At 46.5% G+C, this 19,130-nt stretch overlaps 1 protein-coding gene across 5 annotated transcripts in view; it reads left to right on the forward strand.

Moving 5' to 3' along the window:
• Positions 1–19,130, forward strand: part of TRERF1 (transcriptional regulating factor 1) — a 366,725-nt gene that overhangs the window by 292,160 nt on the left and 55,435 nt on the right. For all 5 annotated transcript variants that reach the window (XM_063918304.1, XM_063918300.1, XM_063918302.1 and 2 more), the window contains one exon: positions 18,309–18,397. In XM_063918304.1, the coding sequence (XP_063774374.1) occupies positions 18,309–18,397 (89 nt within the window). The remainder of the gene's footprint in view (positions 1–18,308; positions 18,398–19,130) is intronic.

The following is a 19,130-nucleotide window of genomic DNA, read 5'->3' on the forward strand; positions in this document are numbered from 1 at the left end:
GGCAAGAGTCACAAATTATTTCTTTTTCTTCTTCTTCTTCTTCTTTTTACAAAGCTCTTTAGGTCTGACCAAGGTAATCCCCCAAACATTGTCTGAACTGACGATACCACCCAGCAAGGCTGCGTTCAAATCAGAGATAGGTCTCTTATCCTTGGGAGCTGAACTTTCAGGCAAAGTACTACTATTAGAAGAAGACAGAAAAGCACATCCTGCAGTCAAAACAACAAGCTGAGACTCTTGTACCGAGTCTATAGTATACGGTGAACTCTCAGCAGATAAGATGAGTGACCTAGAGGAACCTGAACCAATTTCTTTGGAACCATATCTTTTAATAATTGCATCACTGAATGCTGGGGGATCCTGAAGAATGGGATCTTCAGCTTTCATTAGGCTGGTCGCCCACTCAAAGGGCTCTCCTCTAAAAGAATAAATCAGATAGAGCACAAGGTTCTCTGAAGTGATGCCCAGAAATGGTCTAGACAACATAATGATGTAATAGTGTTTGTAAAGCGCCAGAAATTGGACTAAGTCCCCATCAAAGATTATAGATGTTGAGATATCAACAGAGTCAGGATCTGCTTCATTCCCATCTGACTGACTAGAGTGCTTTGCTAGGACCTGGTCACTATTGACCTTACTCGAAGCTGAGACTTTCTGAACCCCACCTGGGGCAGTGACTTTCTGAACCCCACCCGGGGCAGTGACTTTCTGAACCCCACCCGGGGCAGTGACTTTCTGAACCCCACCCGGGGCAGTGACTTTCTGAACCCCACCCGGGGCAGTGGCCTCCGGGAACCCCGCTGGGGCAGTAGCCTCCGGAACCCCGCTGGGGCAGTGGCCTCCGGGAACCCCGCTGGGGTCAGCACCTCGGATTCTTTTACTGGGACCGAGCCGTTGGCCTCCCCCACTGGGACCGAGCCATCGGCCTCCCTCACTGGGACCGAGCCATCGGCTTCCCTCACTGGGACTGAGCCATTGGCCTCCCTCTCTGAGTCGATAATTATCAAAACTTCTCCCGGGACTATGACTTCCGGGACTTTTGCTGAAGCTATAACCTTCAGAACCTCCACAAATGCTATGCCTCTTAAGTTCTTTCCTGGGGAATCGACCTCTAGACCCTTCTTTGAGGCTGCGTCTCTCGAGACCCCACTTGGGGATATTACTTTAAAGATCCCTTCTGGGGTTTTGCTTCTCGAGTTCCCTTCTAGAACTATGGTTTTAGATACCCTTTCTGGGATTGCGCTTTTCAAGTCCCTACCTGGGGTAACAGCTTCTGAGACCCCTTCTGGTATGGAAACCTGAGCTATAATATTTGATGTCCCGCTATAAGCTAGAGCATCGGGTACCGATCCAGCACTCTGGGCATCGGGTACCGATCCAGCACTCTGGGCATCGGGCACCGATCCAGCACTCTGGGCATCGGGCACCGATCCAGCACTCTGGGCATCGGGCACCGATCCAGCACTCTGGGCATCGGGCACCGATCCAGCACTCTGGGCATCGGGCACCGATCCAGCACTCTGGGCATCGGGCACCTATCCAGGACCCTGGGCATCGGGCACCACTCCAGGACCCTGGGCAACGGGCACCACTCCAGGACCCTGGGCAACGGGCACCACTCCAGGGGTGTGCAACTCTGCTTGGACAGGAAAATCAAGAGAGGAGAGAAACATTCTCTTTTGATTCCTGAATCTATAATGGGGCTCCCTTGCCCAAGGACCCCAATTATAGGACAGAGAGCTTTTTAGTGTGGGTTGTGTGACAAGTACCTCTGCCACAGTAGAGGCAGGAGTAGGTCTTGTATCCTGACTCAACTTGGCCAGAGGGCAAGACTTGTCACCACACTTTGGCTTGCGCAACTCACAGGTCTGCAGATAGTGGCCTAAACCCCCACAATATAGGCATAAGTTTAAGTTTCTGCGACGCAGACGCTCCTCTTCTGAGAGCCTGGGCCGCAGAAAACTTTTAAACCTTTTCTCTTCAATTAAACCAGAGGATTCTCTTGTCACCATACTGTGAACAAGAGTCTCTTTAGAGATAGATGTATTCTCAACGACTTCTGGCAAGATGAGCAAGATTTTAGTCAGAAGGTTTTGCAGTTGCTTTAAGGATTGCTGCAAAACTTCTAGTCGCTCAGGTTTCAAAGCACTGAAAGCAGAGTTCAGGGCTGAGAGAGATGCCTGCAGGGCTTGCATAGTAGACATAGGAGGATTTAAAACTAGACAAGGCAAGACTAGACAAGGCAAGACTAGACAAGGCAAGACTGAATTTTTAAACTAGACAAAACAAGACTGGATTTTTTTTTTTTTAAATACCGGACTGGATTTTTAAACACCGGACTGGATTCTAAACACCGGACTGGATTCTAAACACCGGACTGGATTCTGCACACTGAATTCTAGACAGGACTGGATTCTAGACTAGACACTGGACTGGGCCAAAAAATAAAAAAGTTTTATTTCTTTTTTGTGGTATGGCTGGTGATAATGGGGGTAATTCCAAGTTGATCGCAGCAGGATTTTTGATAGCAATTGGGCAAAACCATGTGCACTGCAGGGGAGGCAGATATAACATGTGCAGAGAGAGATAGATTTGGGTGTGGTGAGTTCAATCTGCAATCTAAATTGCAGTGTAAAAATATAGCAGCCAGTATTTACCGTGCACAGAAACAAAATAACCCACCCAAATCTAACTCTCTCTGCAAATATTATATCTACCCCCCCTGCAGTGCACATGGTTTTGCCCAACTGCTAAAATATTTCCTGCTGCGATCAACTTGGAATTACCCCCTATGTTAGGTTCCTGGTGCTCAGAACAAGGGAGATGTTATGAAGTGAGTCCAGAGCACCAGGACGTAATGCTGGGAAAGGGAAACGGAATGGGAATAGCCCCTGGCACCCTACCTCCGTTGTTTTACCCGTGCTGTCAATTCACTCTTGCGAGACTAGGGTTTCTTGGGCCCATGGCAGCCGCGTTTGAAGGGCGGATTAAGTCTGCCCAACTCCGATGCCCCCTCAGGTCTTAAGGAGAGACAAAGAGTGAACTGAGACAGGGTAATAACAAGGGGCCCTCTAACTGAAACAACCAAAGCCAGGGGCTACTATCTAGGCTAAAACTAAATGTATGTGCGTCCCGCCGCCAAAGGAAAAGAAAAACAAAGGAAATGCTGACCACACGCCGACACAATACTTTTGTGTACCGGCGGTGACAGCATAAGCAGAACCCTCTGCAAAACACCAGTGACAGATACAACCAAGGAATACAGCGGCATAGGCCGACGGACGCGGCAAAGCCGCTACTCACGGAACCGGTACAAATACTGGCAAACGGACAGGAACCCCAAATGCTGCCGACACAGACTCTCAGAACTGGAGGACAGGCAGAATCCCAAACGACAGGCCGGTGGACACCAAGAAGCCAGAAACTCGACCAGGCATAGGCAAAGCCACAGGACTTCTGGACAGGAACGCTTCACGGCAGGACACGGGATCAGACACAGGAATCGACACAGGAATCGACACAGGAAGCAGCTAGACTGACACTGCTAGACAGGAGCTCAGGAACTGGCAGGAACAAGCTCAGAACTCAAGCACTCTGGAAGACTGGATACCTAGAAATATCACCAGCATCTGTGAATTGCACTCAGCCAGCATATAACAGAGAGGCCTAATTAATTATGTCATGCAGCTGCCCTGTTGCATGACTCCAAACTGACAAGATGCAATTAGCAGCCAGGTGAGGTTGAACACATGGGAACAAGCTGCAATTACACAGACTCACCACCGGCAGCAAACAAGAGTATTCTTAAACAGAGCAACGGGAAATCCTGGCCTGCAAGACATCTTATAAACATAAAATAGGAATGAACCACTACCTGTGGTTCATAACAGTATCCTCTCCTTAAGGATGAGATCCGAGCACCCCATGACACCCACGGGGAACATAAACAGAAGTATAACATAAAATACATAACCAAAATGCAAAATGGAAATGAGCCACAGCCGTGGCTCATAACAACACCCTTGTTTAAAGAAGGGGACTTAATGTTTCCGCTAGGATACGTGCAGGGCACAAAGGTGCAGAGACAGTATCACCTTCAAAGTTCGAAAAGATGGTGCGGTGGGGGAGGTGAGTGCTTTCTTGGCCAGCGTCATTATTGTGGGCGGTGCGACCCCGTCTGCATCACTAATAGGGGTGTGCTCAGCTGTCTGCGTTACATCTTGGTGGCGTGCCCAGCACTTATGGAGGTTGTGGGCTTCCTCCAAGCTCTCCCTTTAATGTGAATAGATGGCGTGCGCATGTGCAGCAGAATGGCATCGGGCAGGCTGTTTTAGTAGGGTGCCACTAAAAGTGTAGCGCGCATTTTTCCACATAAAAATTGGGCAGGGCGCAGCACTCTGTTAAAACAACCTAACGTGAAGACTAATACAACAAAAAGTGACAGAGAGTGAATCACAATGCGCTACACACGGTGTAAAATAAATAAAACTAGATACATTCACCAATATCTTTCCTCCTCCACGTTAACGTAGATGGATTTGTTCCTCATGTGCATGTAAGGAAATTAAAAAAGATTTGCCATATGGTGAAGTACAGTTTAATATATTTAAAAACTTAATTTCTAGCATCAATCATTCACAGAAAGTGCAAGTGCAATAGTACAATGACAGCAATAATGGGGAATCCTCTGGAGGCTGCAAAAATGAACAATTACCGGCAGGATGCAAGGTTATTCGCATAGAATAATCCTGACAGCATAGGAGTCTATTGGATAGCCCGGGTTCCTTAGACCATATGTGCAGATGGTTCTCCCGTCGGGTCTTAGTCCAGTCAGCTGCCTCCGTCACCCCACGTCCACCAACGCGTTTCTACCCGCTCAATCGGGTCTTTTTCAAGGTGTGTGTCCAGAAAAGGATAAGTCCGTCTATCCTGGAGCCTAATTTTAAACTAAATCTGTCCAATCGCCGGCCGGCGGGCGCAGCTGATTCCTATACATCAATCAAACTACAAGTCCCATGAATCATTGCGGCGCCCGTCCGCCATAATAAGTGTACAACACAGATCAAAAGATTTTTAGGACTCCGGGCAGTAAAAGGTCATTGGAGAAGGAAGGATTTAGCAACTCAATTAGCACAGGCTGAGATGAGAGCTATTTTTGACCTAAAAACTCTACAACCTGGAGGCCTGAATATTGATTTCGAGTTAAAATGGTTTCTTTGATTGCACTTGGAATGATTGTAATTGTCGTCACCATCTAACTTTAGGTTTTGCACTTTAAATTGCGGGTGTTTTATATGTCTGCACCAGTCACTTTCATATATGCAATGTGCACTTTATGTAAAAATTGGTATTTAAGACTATTTTAAATGTCCGTCTAAAATTACAGTGAAACTAAGTGGAATCAACACTAACATTATATCCTCTTCCTTCCGGAGGTATTAAATGTTTGGACTGATATACGTTAAGGAACTCCTTGTATGTATAATGAACTGAAGAAGCCGTACGGAGGTCACCATAGTTACCAAACAGGAAATGACGTATCGGCATATGGAAGAAACAGGAAACCTGGCCGGACGGGCGCCGCAATGATTCATGGGACTTGTAGTTTGATTGATGTATAGGAATCAGCTGCGCCCGCCGGCCGGCGATTGGACAGATTTAGTTTAAAATTAGGCTCCAGGATAGACGGACTTATCCTTTTCTGGACACACACCTTGAAAAAGACCCGATTGAGCGGGTAGAAACGCGTTGGTGGACGTGGGGTGACGGAGGCAGCTGACTGGACTAAGACCCGACGGGAGAACCATCTGCACATATGGTCTAAGGAACCCGGGCTATCCAATAGACTCCTATGCTGTCAGGATTATTCTATGCGAATAACCTTGCATCCTGCCGGTAATTGTTCATTTTTGCAGCCTCCAGAGGATTCCCCATTATTGCTGTCATTGTACTATTGCACTTGCACTTTCTGTGAATGATTGATGCTAGAAATTAAGTTTTTAAATATATTAAACTGTACTTCACCATATGGCAAATCTTTTTTAATTTCCTTACATGCACATGAGGAACAAATCCATCTACGTTAACGTGGAGGAGGAAAGATATTGGTGAATGTATCTAGTTTTATTTATTTTACACCGTGTGTAGCGCATTGTGATTCACTCTCTGTCACTTTTTGTTGTATTAATCTATGTGTGGGGAGGGAGAGAGTACCCTCCTAGACAGAATCTTTCACACTTGCTGCTGTTCCTGAGCGCACTCTGATACTTTCCTCCACTTTCTGGTTTTATTCTAACGTGAAGACTAACTAGACTCACAATTTTTTGTGCAGTCCCCTGCACGCATGGAGGATTAGCCAGATCTCACTCATCCCACCCACTTCTTAGCGAGCAGGATGAGGAGATCATGCAGGCAATTGCGGTAACATATGGAGGGTCGGGCTAAATCATGAAATTTGCATAATTTAGCCCAGCCCACGGACCTGCGAATCACAGCATTTTGGGGATGGGGCCTAGTGAGGCGAAGCCCAGCCTCACTCCCCGCACTGACAAGCAGCGTCTCCTCTCCAGACTTCTCATGCATGCAACTATGAGCTAAATATGGCAATAAAGCTGGACAGACCGTGTACAAATGGACTTCTTTACTGCGGGTGTAGTATGGTATGCCGACGGCCGGGCTCCCGGCAACCAGCATACCGGCGCCGGGAGGCCGGCCGACGGCATACCGACAGCGTGGCGAGCGCAAATGAGCCCCTTGCGGGCACGGTGGCGCGCTATGCGTGCCATGCTATTGGGAGAAAAAGTGTCGGTATGCCGGCTGTCGGGATTCCGGCGCCGGTATACTGTGCGCCGGGATCCCGACAGTCGGCATACTGAAGACCACCCCTTTACTGCAGCTACATAGAAGTGTATCAGCTCTTATTACACAACTGGATAATGTTTGTTTTTCCTTTTAAGTGAATATTATTTCAGCACTTGAAGAGATCTATGTACTAATGAATAGTCATATTCTTATTCAGGTTTCTTTTGCCATTAAAAAAATTGCCCCTTTAAAACATTAGAAAGACTCTCCGGGTACCAGGCCATGTCTGTATTGCACAGGCTGTTACATTTACCCCTGAAGTCTGGCTGCTGGATTTGCATTTTTCATCTGAGCTGGCAGCTTTGTTGAGAGAACTGTACGTACATTTACAAGGAAAAGACAAAATGTTGTTGAAATGATTAGATGGAAATTCTTATAAACAGAACTTTCACATTGCTGTGTTGCGTCTGCAGCAGTCTGAGCTGTGTGGTGTCCGTGCTACGGTAGGCTGTCAGAAGGGAAATATACACAGCTTGTCCTTGGTAAATGTTTAGCACAGTGCAAACCATGATAATCAGTCTTGGGCAGACGTTTCTAGGCCGCCGGGATCCCGACAGGCGGTCAGTTGACTGCCTCTCGTTTCTAGGTCTTTGCAGTACTTTCACTTGCAGCAATATTTCACTGCTTCCCCTTTGCACAAATGCATCATTTTATTTTAATGATGATAAAGTGGTGGCTGGATAAGCCATTATCCTGTTATCTGTGTACTGTTAGGGTTGCCCATACACCAAAATAAGTGTGTGCTAGATGACCGTACAGGCAGGGAACAGGGACGTGGCTCTAGCACTATAACAAACAAAATGGTGAAGGTGCCCCAAGGTTACTAGAAACCTAACCCTCACTTTCCATCACAATGTGCCCTCCTCCTACTCTGCACCCGCTCTGTATGGTTGCCCATAGATGTCTAGCTACGACTGTTATTGACAATCAGCTGGGTTAGAGTTATGCGGGCCACACATCTAAGGGGCGACTACCTGATACAAAATCCAGCTTGTTAATAATCACCAATTCACCAAATCTCATAATTTTTGGGTCAGAATCGGCAAATCAAGATTGTCCAAAATGTTAGATTTAGCCGATCACCCGACCCAAGCATCGGCAGAACGTGGAATTGCCTCGTCAGATGCCTTATGTATGGGCCCCACTAGTTGTTACATGATTTCTAAAAAGTGTGACTACTTCCACCAAAAACGTGCGCGGCCAGGGTTTATTAGGCCTGTTTGCTGAATGACAGCATTTTTTTGTACCAAACATAAAAACTATTTCATAAAGTAATATCAATTTAACAGTCTGGTCCATGCCAAAAGTCAGCAGTATGAAAAGTGTGTGATGGGAGATATCTGTTGTTTAGTTTTTTTTTTTAAATTCAACAATTTTTATTGAAAGTTTTTTCTTTTTTTGTTTAAATTACAAAACAAAAATACAACATAAACCTAAAGCATTGCTGTTGACAACAGTATCAAGCAACTTATAGCATATCGCACACAGACATATAGTTATAATCGATTGACATCTGAAAGTAAACCCGGCAGACATGCCACTTTAACTATATATATATATATATATATATATATATATATATATAAAAATAAGAAAAATAAAAATGTATTAAAAAAAAAAAAACATTCAGCGGATTTCAATAACAGTATGCAGTCATGTCAGCTTTCTAGATCTGCTGTATACAATGATATCAAATACAGGAAGTAGTGCCTCGGGTGAGCTATATAGTAAATAACAATATTGTGCAAGCAGTACAATTTCCCAGCCCCTGCAGGGTGATTATGTTGAAGCTAAGCTCGCATCCGCAGATATTGTATTGCGGGCACCCCCAACATATGGTGATGACAGCCACCTATCCCATATCGCATAGTATTTAGTAATGGCTTTCCTGGACACATAAACAAATCTTTCATGTGCCACTGTAGTATTCACTAAAGCAATCCATGAGTCAATATCTGGGCCAGCAGGTGCCATCCACGCCCGGGCTATAGAAACTTGTGCAAAAGCACACAGGTTGATAACATAACGTCTGGAGGGGGCATCCAGCAACTCCTCATCCACCACCGCCAGCACACACACAGGGGGGGTCAGCACATCAACAGGTATACCAGTGGAGACCATAATCCTGAGTACATCCTGCCAGAAGGCATTAACTATCCTACAGGACCAAATCATGTGCCAAAAGGTGCCCCCATCTAGAGTACACTTGGGACATTTAGAATCCATCCTTCCTCCGAATCTCATCAACCTCTCAGGAGTAATATAGACTCTATGTAAAACAAAAAGATGCACCTGCTGGTAACGAACTGCTGTGGTCGCCAGTCTAGAGGCCCCCAGTGCATCCTCCCAGGCATCAGTAGATATTGGTCCCAGATCACATTCCCATTTAGATTTAAGAGAAAGAAGGGTCTCACCATTATATGCATGTAGTAGAGCCGAATAAAATATGGAAATAGTACAATTTTGAAGATTAACAAATAGTTCCCTAACTGGCGTGTTCCGGAACATCAGGGGAGCGTTTGCAAATTGAGTTTGACAAGCATGGCGGAGTTGTAGATATCGATAAAAATAGAAGGTAGGAATATTATAATCCTCCTGCAATTGTTGGAAAGACTTAAATACACCCATATGATACAATTGCCCAAGAGACTGCACTCCCCGGCGACTCCAGACCTCCCTCATCTGCAACGATGTAAGCTCGTTAAGAGAGTGTGCGTAGGCCAGAGGCGTTTCCGGATCCCAACCCTCTCCCCGGAGCAATCTATGCATCTGTCTCCATACCATAATTGGTTGTTTGACAACGGGAAGGTTAAGTATTGATACATTGTCACTCAACAGTAGTTGTAATGGGGTGCAATTCCGATCGGTTATATAGAGAATTCGGGAGATCAATTCATCTCTACCAGGATCATGTAACCACTTACTAATATGTACCATTTGTGCCGCTAGATCTGTTGTTTAGTTTTTGTTGTTTTGGTATTTTCTCTGATGTCCTAGTGGATGCTGGGAACTCCGTAAGGACCATGGGGAATAGCGGGCTCCGAAGGAGGCTGGGCACTCTAGAAAGAATTATGACTACCTGGTGTGCACTGGCTCCTCCCACTATGACCCTCCTCCAAGCCTCAGTTAGATTTTGTGCCCGGCCGAGGTTGGATGCACACTAGGGGCTCTCCTGAGCCTTTAGAGAGAAAGTATAGAAATTAGGTTTTTTATTTTCAGTGAGACCTGGTGGCAACAGGCTCACTGCAGCGAGGGACTAAGGGGAGAAGAAGCGAACCTGCCTGCTTGCAGCCAGCTTGGGCTTCTTAGGCTACTGGACACCATTAGCTCCAGAGGGATCGACCGCAGGCCCAGTCCTTGGTGTTCGGTCCCGGAGCCGCGCCGCCGTCCCCCTTACAGAGCCAGAAGCAAGAAGAGGTCCGGAAAATCGGCGGCAGAAGACATCAGTCTTCACCAAGGTAGCGCACAGCACTGCAGCTGTGCGCCATTGCTCCTCACACACACTTCACACTCCGGTCACTGAGGGTGCAGGGCGCTGGGGGGGGCGCCCTGAGAAGCAATAAATACACCTTGGCTGGCAAAAATACCACAATATATAGCCCCAGAGGCTACATATGTGGAAAATACCCCTGCCAGAATATAGAAAAAAGCGGGAGAATAGTCCGCGGAAAAGGGGCAGAGCTATCTCCCTCAGCACACTGGCGCCATTTCTCCCTCACAGCTCCGCTGGAAGGAAGCTCCCTGGCTCTCCCCTGCAGTCTACACTACAGAAAAGGGTAAAAAAGAGAGGGGGGGCACTAAATTTAGGCGCAGTATACAGTTATATAGAAAAAGCAGCTATAGGGGACATAACTCAGTTAGTCCCTGCATTATATAGCGCTCTGGTGTGTGCTGGCATACTCTCACTCTGTCCCCCCAAAGGGCTTTTGTGGGTCCTGTCCTCTGTTAGAGCATTCCCTGTGTGTGTGCGGTGTGTCGGTACGGCTGTGTCGACATGTTTGATGAGGATAATGAGGTGGAGACGGAGCAGATGCCTTTAGGAGGGATGTCACCCCCTGCGGGGCAGACACCTGAGTGGATGTGCTTATGGAAAGAAATGAGTGCACGTATAGACTCTTTACATAAGAAATTTGACGACATGCCAAATGTGGGACAGCCGACTTCTCAGCTCGTGCCTGTCCAGGCGTCTCAAAGGTCATCAGGGGCTCTGAAACGCCCGCTACATCAGACCGCAGACGCAGATGTCGACACTGATACTGACACCAGTGTCGATGACGATGAGTCTACCCTGATGCCCACTAAGGCCATTCACTGCATGATTGAGGCAATGAAAGAGGTGTTACACATTTCTGATATAAATACAGGTACCACTAAAAAGGGTATTATGTTTGGGGAGAAAAAAATACCCGTAGTTTTTCCCCCATCAGATGAATTAAATGAAGTGTGTGAAGAAGCGTGGGCTTTCCGTGATAAAAAATTGGTAATTCCTAAGAAGGTACTAATGGCGTTCCCTTTCCCGCCAGAGGATAGGTCACGTTGGGAAACACCCCCTAGGGTGGATAAAGCGCTCACACGTTTGTCTAAAAAGGTGGCACTACCGTCTCCGGATACGGCCGCCCTCAAGGAACCTGCTGATAGAAAGCAGGAGGCGATCCTGAAGTCTGTATACACACACTCAGGCATTATACTTAGGCCAGCTATTGCGTCAGCATGGATGTGCAGTGCTGCCGCTGCGTGGTCAGATAAACTGTCAGAGAATATTGACACACTAGACAGAGACACGATCCTGTTAACCATAGACCATATCAAAGACTCAGTCTTATATATGAGAGATGCACAGAGGGAAATCTGCCGGCTGGCATCAAAAGTAAGTGCATTGTCCATTTCTGCTAGGAGAGGCTTATGGACTCGCCAGTGGACAGGAGATGCAGATTCTAAAAGGCACATGGAAGTTTTGCCTTATAAGGGTGAGGAATTATTTGGGGATGGTCTCTCGGACCTAGTTTCCACAGCAACGTCTGGGAAGTCAGCATTTTTACCCCATGTCCCCTCACAGCCTAAGAAGGCGCCGTTTTATCAGGTTCAGTCCTTTCGGACCCAGAAAAACAAGCGTGGAAAAGGCAGGTCTTTTCTGTCCAGAGGCAGAGGTAGGGGAAAAAGGCTGCAACAAACAGCAGGTTCCCAGGAGCAAAAGTCCTCCCCCGCTTCTTCTTCCAAGTCCGCCGCATGACGGTGGGGCTCCACAGGCGGAGCCAGGTACGGTGGGGGGCCGCCTCAAGAATTTCAGCGATCAGTGGGCTCGCTCACAGGTGGATCCCTGGATCCTTCAAATAGTATCTCAAGGGTACAAACTGGAATTCGAGGCGTCTCCACCCCACCGGTTCCTAAAATCTGCCTTGCCGATTGCTCCCTCGGACAGGGAGGCGGTGCTAGCGGCAATTCACAAGCTGTATTCCCAGCTGGTGATAATCAAGGTACCCCTACTTCAACAAGGCCGGGGTTACTATTCCACACTATTTGTGGTGCCGAAACCGGACGGTTCGGTGAGACCCATTCTAAATTTGAAATCCTTGAACACATACATAAAAAAATTCAAGTTCAAGATGGAATCGCTCAGGGCGGTTATTGCAAGCCTGGAGGAGGGGGATTACATGGTATCCCTGGACATCAAGGATGCTTACTTGCATGTCCCCATTTACCATCCTCACCAGGAGTACCTCAGATTTGTGGTACAGGATTGCCATTACCAATTCCAGACGCTGCCGTTTGGACTGTCCACGGCACCGAGGGTATTTACCAAGGTTATGGCGGAAATGATGATACTCCTTCGAAAAAAGGGAGTTTTAATTATCCCGTACTTGGACGATCTCCTAATAAAGGCGAGGTCCAAGGAACAGTTGTTGGTGGGAGTAGCACTATCTCAGGAAGTGCTGCACCAGCACGGCTGGATTCTGAATATCCCAAAGTCACAGCTGGTTCCGACGACACGTCTACTGTTCCTGGGTATGATTCTGGATACAGTCCAGAAAAAAGTGTTTCTCCCGGAGGAGAAAGCCAGGGAGTTGTCATCTCTAGTCAGAGACCTCCTGAAACCAAAACAGGTATCGGTGCATCACTGCACGCGGGTTCTGGGAAAGATGGTAGCTTCTTACGAAGCAATTCCCTTCGGCAGGTTCCATGCCAGAATCTTTCAGTGGGACCTGTTGGACAAATGGTCCGGATCGCATCTTCAGATGCATCGCTTAATAACCCTGTCTCCAAGAACCAGGGTGTCTCTACTGTGGTGGCTGCAGAGTGCCCATCTTCTAGAGGGCCGCAGGTTGGGCATACAGGACTGGGTCCTGGTGACCACGGATGCCAGCCTTCGAGGCTGGGGGGCAGTCACACGGGGAAGAAACTTCCAAGGACTATGGTCGAGTCAGGAGACTTCCCTTCACATAAATATTCTGGAACTAAGGGCCATTTACAATGCCCTAAGTCAAGCAAAATCCCTGCTCCTACACCAGCCGGTGCTGATCCAGTCAGACAACATCACGGCAGTCGCCCATGTAAATCGACAGGGCGGCACAAGAAGCAGGATGGCAATGGCAGAAGCCACAAGAATTCTCAGATGGGCGGAGAATCATGTACTAGCACTGTCTGCAGTGTTCATTCCGGGAGTGGACAACTGGGAAGCAAACTTCCTCAGCAGACACGACCTCCACCCGGGAGAGTGGGGACTTCATCAAGAAGTCTTCCAGATGCTGGTAAACCGTTGGGAAAAACCACAGGTGGACATGATGGCGTCCCGCCTCAACAAAAAGTTAAAAAGATATTGCGCCAGGTCAAGGGACCCTCAGGCGATAGCTGTGGACGCTCTAGTGACACCGTGGGTGTACCAGTCGGTTTATGTGTTCCCTCCTCTGCCTCTCATACCGAAGGTATTGAGAATAATAAGAAAGCGAGGAGTAAACACAATTCTCGTGGTTCCGGATTGGCCAAGACGAGCGTGGTACCCGGAACTTCAAGAGATGATCTCAGAGGACCCGTGGCCTCTGCCGCTCAGACAAGACCTGCTACAGCAGGGGCCCTGTCTGTTCCAAGACTTACCGCGGCTGCGTTTGACGGCATGGCGGTTGAACGCCGGATCCTGAAGGAAAAGGGTATTCCGGAAGAAGTCATTCCTACGCTTATTAAAGCCAGGAAAGATGTTACGGCAAATCATTATCACCGCATATGGCGGAAATATGTTGCATGGTGCGAGGCTGAAAAGGCCCCAACAGAGGAATTTCAACTAGGTCGATTTCTGCATTTCCTGCAAGCAGGAGTGAATATGGGCCTAAAACTAGGCTCCATTAAAGTACAGATCTCGGCTCTGTCGATTTTCTTTCAAAAAGAACTAGCTTCAGTACCTGAAGTTCAGACGTTTGTGAAAGGAGTGCTGCATATTCAGCCCCCGTTTGTGCCTCCTGTGGCACCTTGGGATCTCAACGTGGTGTTGAGTTTCTTAAAATCACATTGGTTTGAGCCACTAAAAACCGTGGATCTGAAATATCTCACGTGGAAAGTGGTCATGTTATTGGCCTTGGCTTCAGCCAGGCGAGTGTCAGAATTGGCGGCTTTATCATGTAAAAGCCCTTATCTGATTTTCCATATGGATAGGGCAGAATTGAGGACTCGTCCCCAGTTTCTCCCTAAGGTGGTGTCAGCGTTTCACCTGAACCAGCCTATTGTGGTGCCTGCGGCTACTAGGGATTTGGAGGACTCCAAGTTGCTAGACGTTGTCAGGGCCCTGAAAATATATGTTTCCAGGACGGCTGGAGTCAGAAAATCTGACTCGCTGTTTATCCTGTATGCACCCAACAAGCTGGGTGCTCCTGCTTCTAAGCAGACTATTGCTCGCTGGATTTGTAGTACAATTCAGCTTGCACATTCTGTGGCAGGCCTGCCACAGCCAAAATCTGTAAATGCCCATTCCACAAGGAAGGTGGGCTCATCTTGGGCGGCTGCCCGAGGGGTCTCGGCTTTACAACTTTGCCGAGCTGCTACTTTGTCAGGGGCAAACACGTTTGCAAAATTTTACAAATTTGATACCCTGGCTGAGGAGGACCTGGAGTTCTCTCATTCGGTGCTGCAGAGTCACCCGCACTCTCCCGCCCGTTTGGGAACTTTGGTATAATCCCCATGGTCCTTACGGAGTTCCCAGCATCCACTAGGACGTCAGAGAAAATAAGAATTTACTCACCGGTAATTCTATTTCTCGTAGTCCGTAGTGGATGCTGGGCGCCCATCCCAAGTGCGGATTGTCTGCAATACTTGTAAATAGTTATTGTTAACTAAAGGGTTATTGTTGAGCCATCTGTTGAGAGGCTCTGTTGTTTTCATGCTGTAAAACTGGATATAGTATCACGAGTTGTACGGTGTGATGGGTGTGGCTGGTATGAGTCTTACCCGGGATTCAAAATCCTTCCTTATTATGTCAGCTCGTCCGGGCACAGTGTCCTAACTGAGGCTTGGAGGAGGGTCATAGTGGGAGGAGCCAGTGCACACCAGGTAGTCATAATTCTTTCTAGAGTGCCCAGCCTCCTTCGGAGCCCGCTATTCCCCATGGTCCTTACGGAGTTCCCAGCATCCACTACGGACTACGAGAAATAGAATTACCGGTGAGTAAATTCTTATTTTTTTATTGTAATATTTGAATTAGTTAGATTTCAATACAAACTGAAATTTGCAAATAACAAGTAACATTTTGTGCTGCTCAGACACCTGTGTGGAACATAGTGCTCTAACACAGCAGAACACAATCCACAATACCATTCATCACTGGCTGACCTCCTAATACTGACCCTACCTGACTCAAACTTGCAGTGACCTGAAAGAACTGAACTTAGCGTTCTTTAGCCTTTCTCTGCCAGTGTGATGGTAGGTTCCATTGCGTAATGGAGGTAATGTAACACTATCTAGATGAAGATAATCATTAGTTCTTTATCACTGTCAAATACACTTAAGTAGATAGAAGGGAAAATAATTCTCCAAATTACCTATAGCTAAGATTATAGGTTACCTAAAAAAAATAAAAATATTCAAACGTTGTATAAAGCAGTAAAAAAACAAAAAAGTCAGTAATTAAAATCCTAGTGAGATCAGAGTTCGGAACAACAAAATAATGATAAGGTGGAATTTAAGAAGTTATAGGATGAGGATTGCACTGAAAGGCTGTCCTGTAAAGTAGGCACACCTGCAGTAGGAGCAGGCTAGAATGCAAGCTGTTCGGTCACTTACAGTGAGGTCCATTCACTAATGGCAGAATGTACAGTAACTTCCAACACGTAACAAGGGGCAAGCCCACTTACATGCATTCACTTATTGCACCTTGTAGAATGTAAATCTAAAACGTCACTACAGAGTAATGCCTACGACGGGACGCACCAGGAGACTGTTCTGTTTCATTTTATATATGACACTTGTATATTGTGTGTGACTGAGTTTGTATGCGGAGCAGAACAGAACTTGTATTAGGAAAAAAGCTGCGGCTGCTACATTGTAACACTTTGTACACAGATTCAGAGACTCAGTCGCACACAGATAAACAGGTGTCATATATCCCATTCATCAGCACAGCCTCCTCATGCGTCCTAGCCACATTGTGTTGCCAGGTACACACTAGACGATATCATGGCTGCTACATTGTAACACTTCGTACACAGATTCAGAGACTCAGTCGCACACAGATAAACAGGTGTCATATATATCACATTCGTCAGCACAGCCTCCTCATGCGTCCTAGCCACATTGTGTTGCCAGGTACACACTAGACGATATCGTGGATGATGTGCCCGATTCCCACACATCGTTCACGATATCGTCTAGTGTGTATGCACTATGTCGCTGATGATGCACGTCATCCGTGACATCCTCCATCGGACCTGCATGCAGGGCCGACAGGCGACATCGCCAGCGAGGGCCACACTGTCGAATGCAGTCCACACCTTCTCCCTCAAACTCATATGTGCTTGTTCTGTTAATATACAGGTTGAGTATCCCTTATCCAAAATGCTTGGGACCAGAGGTATTTTGGATATGGGATTTTTCCGTATTTTGGAATAATTGCATACCATAATGAGATATCATGGTGATGGGACCTAAATCTATGCACAGAATGCATTTATGTTTCATATACACCTTATACACACAGCCTGAAGGTCATTTTAGCCAATATTTTTTATAACTTTGTGCATTAAACCAAGTTTGTGTACATTGAGCCATCAAAAAACAAAGATTTCACTATCTCACTCTCACTCAAAAAAGTCCGTATTTCGGAATATTCCGTATTTTGGAATATTTGGATATGGGATACTCAACCTGTATTACATTTATTTATACAGCATATGATTTGTTATACCTACTGTTCGCAGGCTGCAGAGTTTTGTGGTACCTTACAAATAAACACTGATATCTTGTCGCACAAGACACAATTTTAAATGTAAATGTAGATTCAGGGTGAGTCTCTTTTCTCCTGTGTACTTTGCGACACTGTGCAATCATGTGTTATTGATGGGTGAATGCACTGTCATTTATTGAGATTTGCTACAAAAGGGTAGCTGGGGGACAGCAAAGATGGGTTGGAATGTTGCCACCAAATAATGTTGCTGATGTTTATTATTCTTTCTATAATTTTTTTTTTCCATATATTATTGTATTTCTCTCTTGTTGGGTTTGAGTTGTGGTCTCTCTTTCTTGCTCAACAATAGTCCTCCCCGTACCCTGCTGTGTACCTGCTCTGGGTTTTTGGAACCCAAATACTCATGTTTTGTGCTCGTCCTGGACGTGTCCCAGCCGGCCCTGCTAATTTGTTTGCAATTGTACCGACCTCGGCTTCTGAAGGGCCCTACACACTTGCTGATGGATCTACTACGCTTGCCCGGCTGTCGGGATCCCGGCGCCCAGCATACCCCAAGAAGGAAAATAGTTGTCGGGATCCTGGCGCCGGTATGCTGAGCGCCGGGATCCCGACAGCCGGGATATCGAGTGCCGCTCCTTGCAGATGCATTCAATTTTGACCATGATCGATCTGAATCGATCATCATCCAGATTGACTTGCATTGCAAAGCGACGGAGAACCAACGATGAACGACCACGGGGCCGCGCATTGTTCATCGTTGGTGCATATACACTGAGCGATATGAACGATTTCTCATTCATTACTGAACGAGATCGTTCATATCTCCTGCACACATCGGGAAGGGTGTAGGGCCCTTTAGTTCCAACCATCTACTGCGTGTGTAATCACTGTATTTGTGTCCACTTCTGAATTAGGCCCTGTGTAACGCTTACTTACACAATGTGGGCCACAGCCTTGAGCATACATGTGGTAGTGCTAAGTCCTTGCCCTTAGTGGCAATATCCCAAAGCTGCAAAATAACAAAATCATTAATACTGTGTTTATATTTTTTTATTTACTTTTGCAGGATCAGACTATTGGAACAACAGTGAGAAAAAAATGTTTAACAAAGCATTAAACACATGCAACAAAGATTTCTTCCATGTACAAAAGATGGTAAATTTCTTTCTGCTATACCTGTATAACTATATGGATTCATTGTACAATGTGCTTCATATATACAAAAAAGAAGAAAAGAAATGCTAGATTGTAAAAAAACAAGCTTAAGGAGGAGATTAACTAAGCAGAGAAAAGAGTGGAGAAGTGAGCCTGGAGAAGTTGCCCATGGCAGCCAATCAGCTTTGTAGTAACATTTATAATTAGCATGCTATAAAATTATACAGAGCAGCTGATTGGTTGCCATGGGCAACTCCTCCACTGGATCACTGCTCTATTCTTTTCACTGCTTAGTACATCTCCCCCTAAGCCTGAAGCTCTCTTGGTTATCTGTAAGTACTAGGTATGCTGAGACTTGTAGTTCCACTGCACCTATAAAGAATAGGTTGCTTGACAGTGGTCTTCGGGCGTCGTATTTCTCTGACGTCCTAGTGGATGCTGGGAACTCCGTAAGGACCATGGGGAATAGCGGGCTCCGAAGGAGGCTGGGCACTCTAGAAAGATTTATGACTACCTGGTGTGCACTGGCTCCTCCCACTATGACCCTCCTCCAAGCCTCAGTTAGATTTTGTGCCCGGCCGAGGTTGGATGCACACTAGGGGCTCTCCTGAGCCCTTAGAAAGAAAGTATAGATTTAGGTTTTTTACCGTATATACTCGAGTATAAGTCGACCCGAATATAAGCCGAGGCACCTAATTCTACCACAAAAACCTGGGAAAACTTATTGACTCGA

This window comes from Pseudophryne corroboree, chromosome 4 (assembly GCF_028390025.1).
Source record: "Pseudophryne corroboree isolate aPseCor3 chromosome 4, aPseCor3.hap2, whole genome shotgun sequence".
NCBI lineage: Eukaryota > Metazoa > Chordata > Amphibia > Anura > Myobatrachidae > Pseudophryne > Pseudophryne corroboree.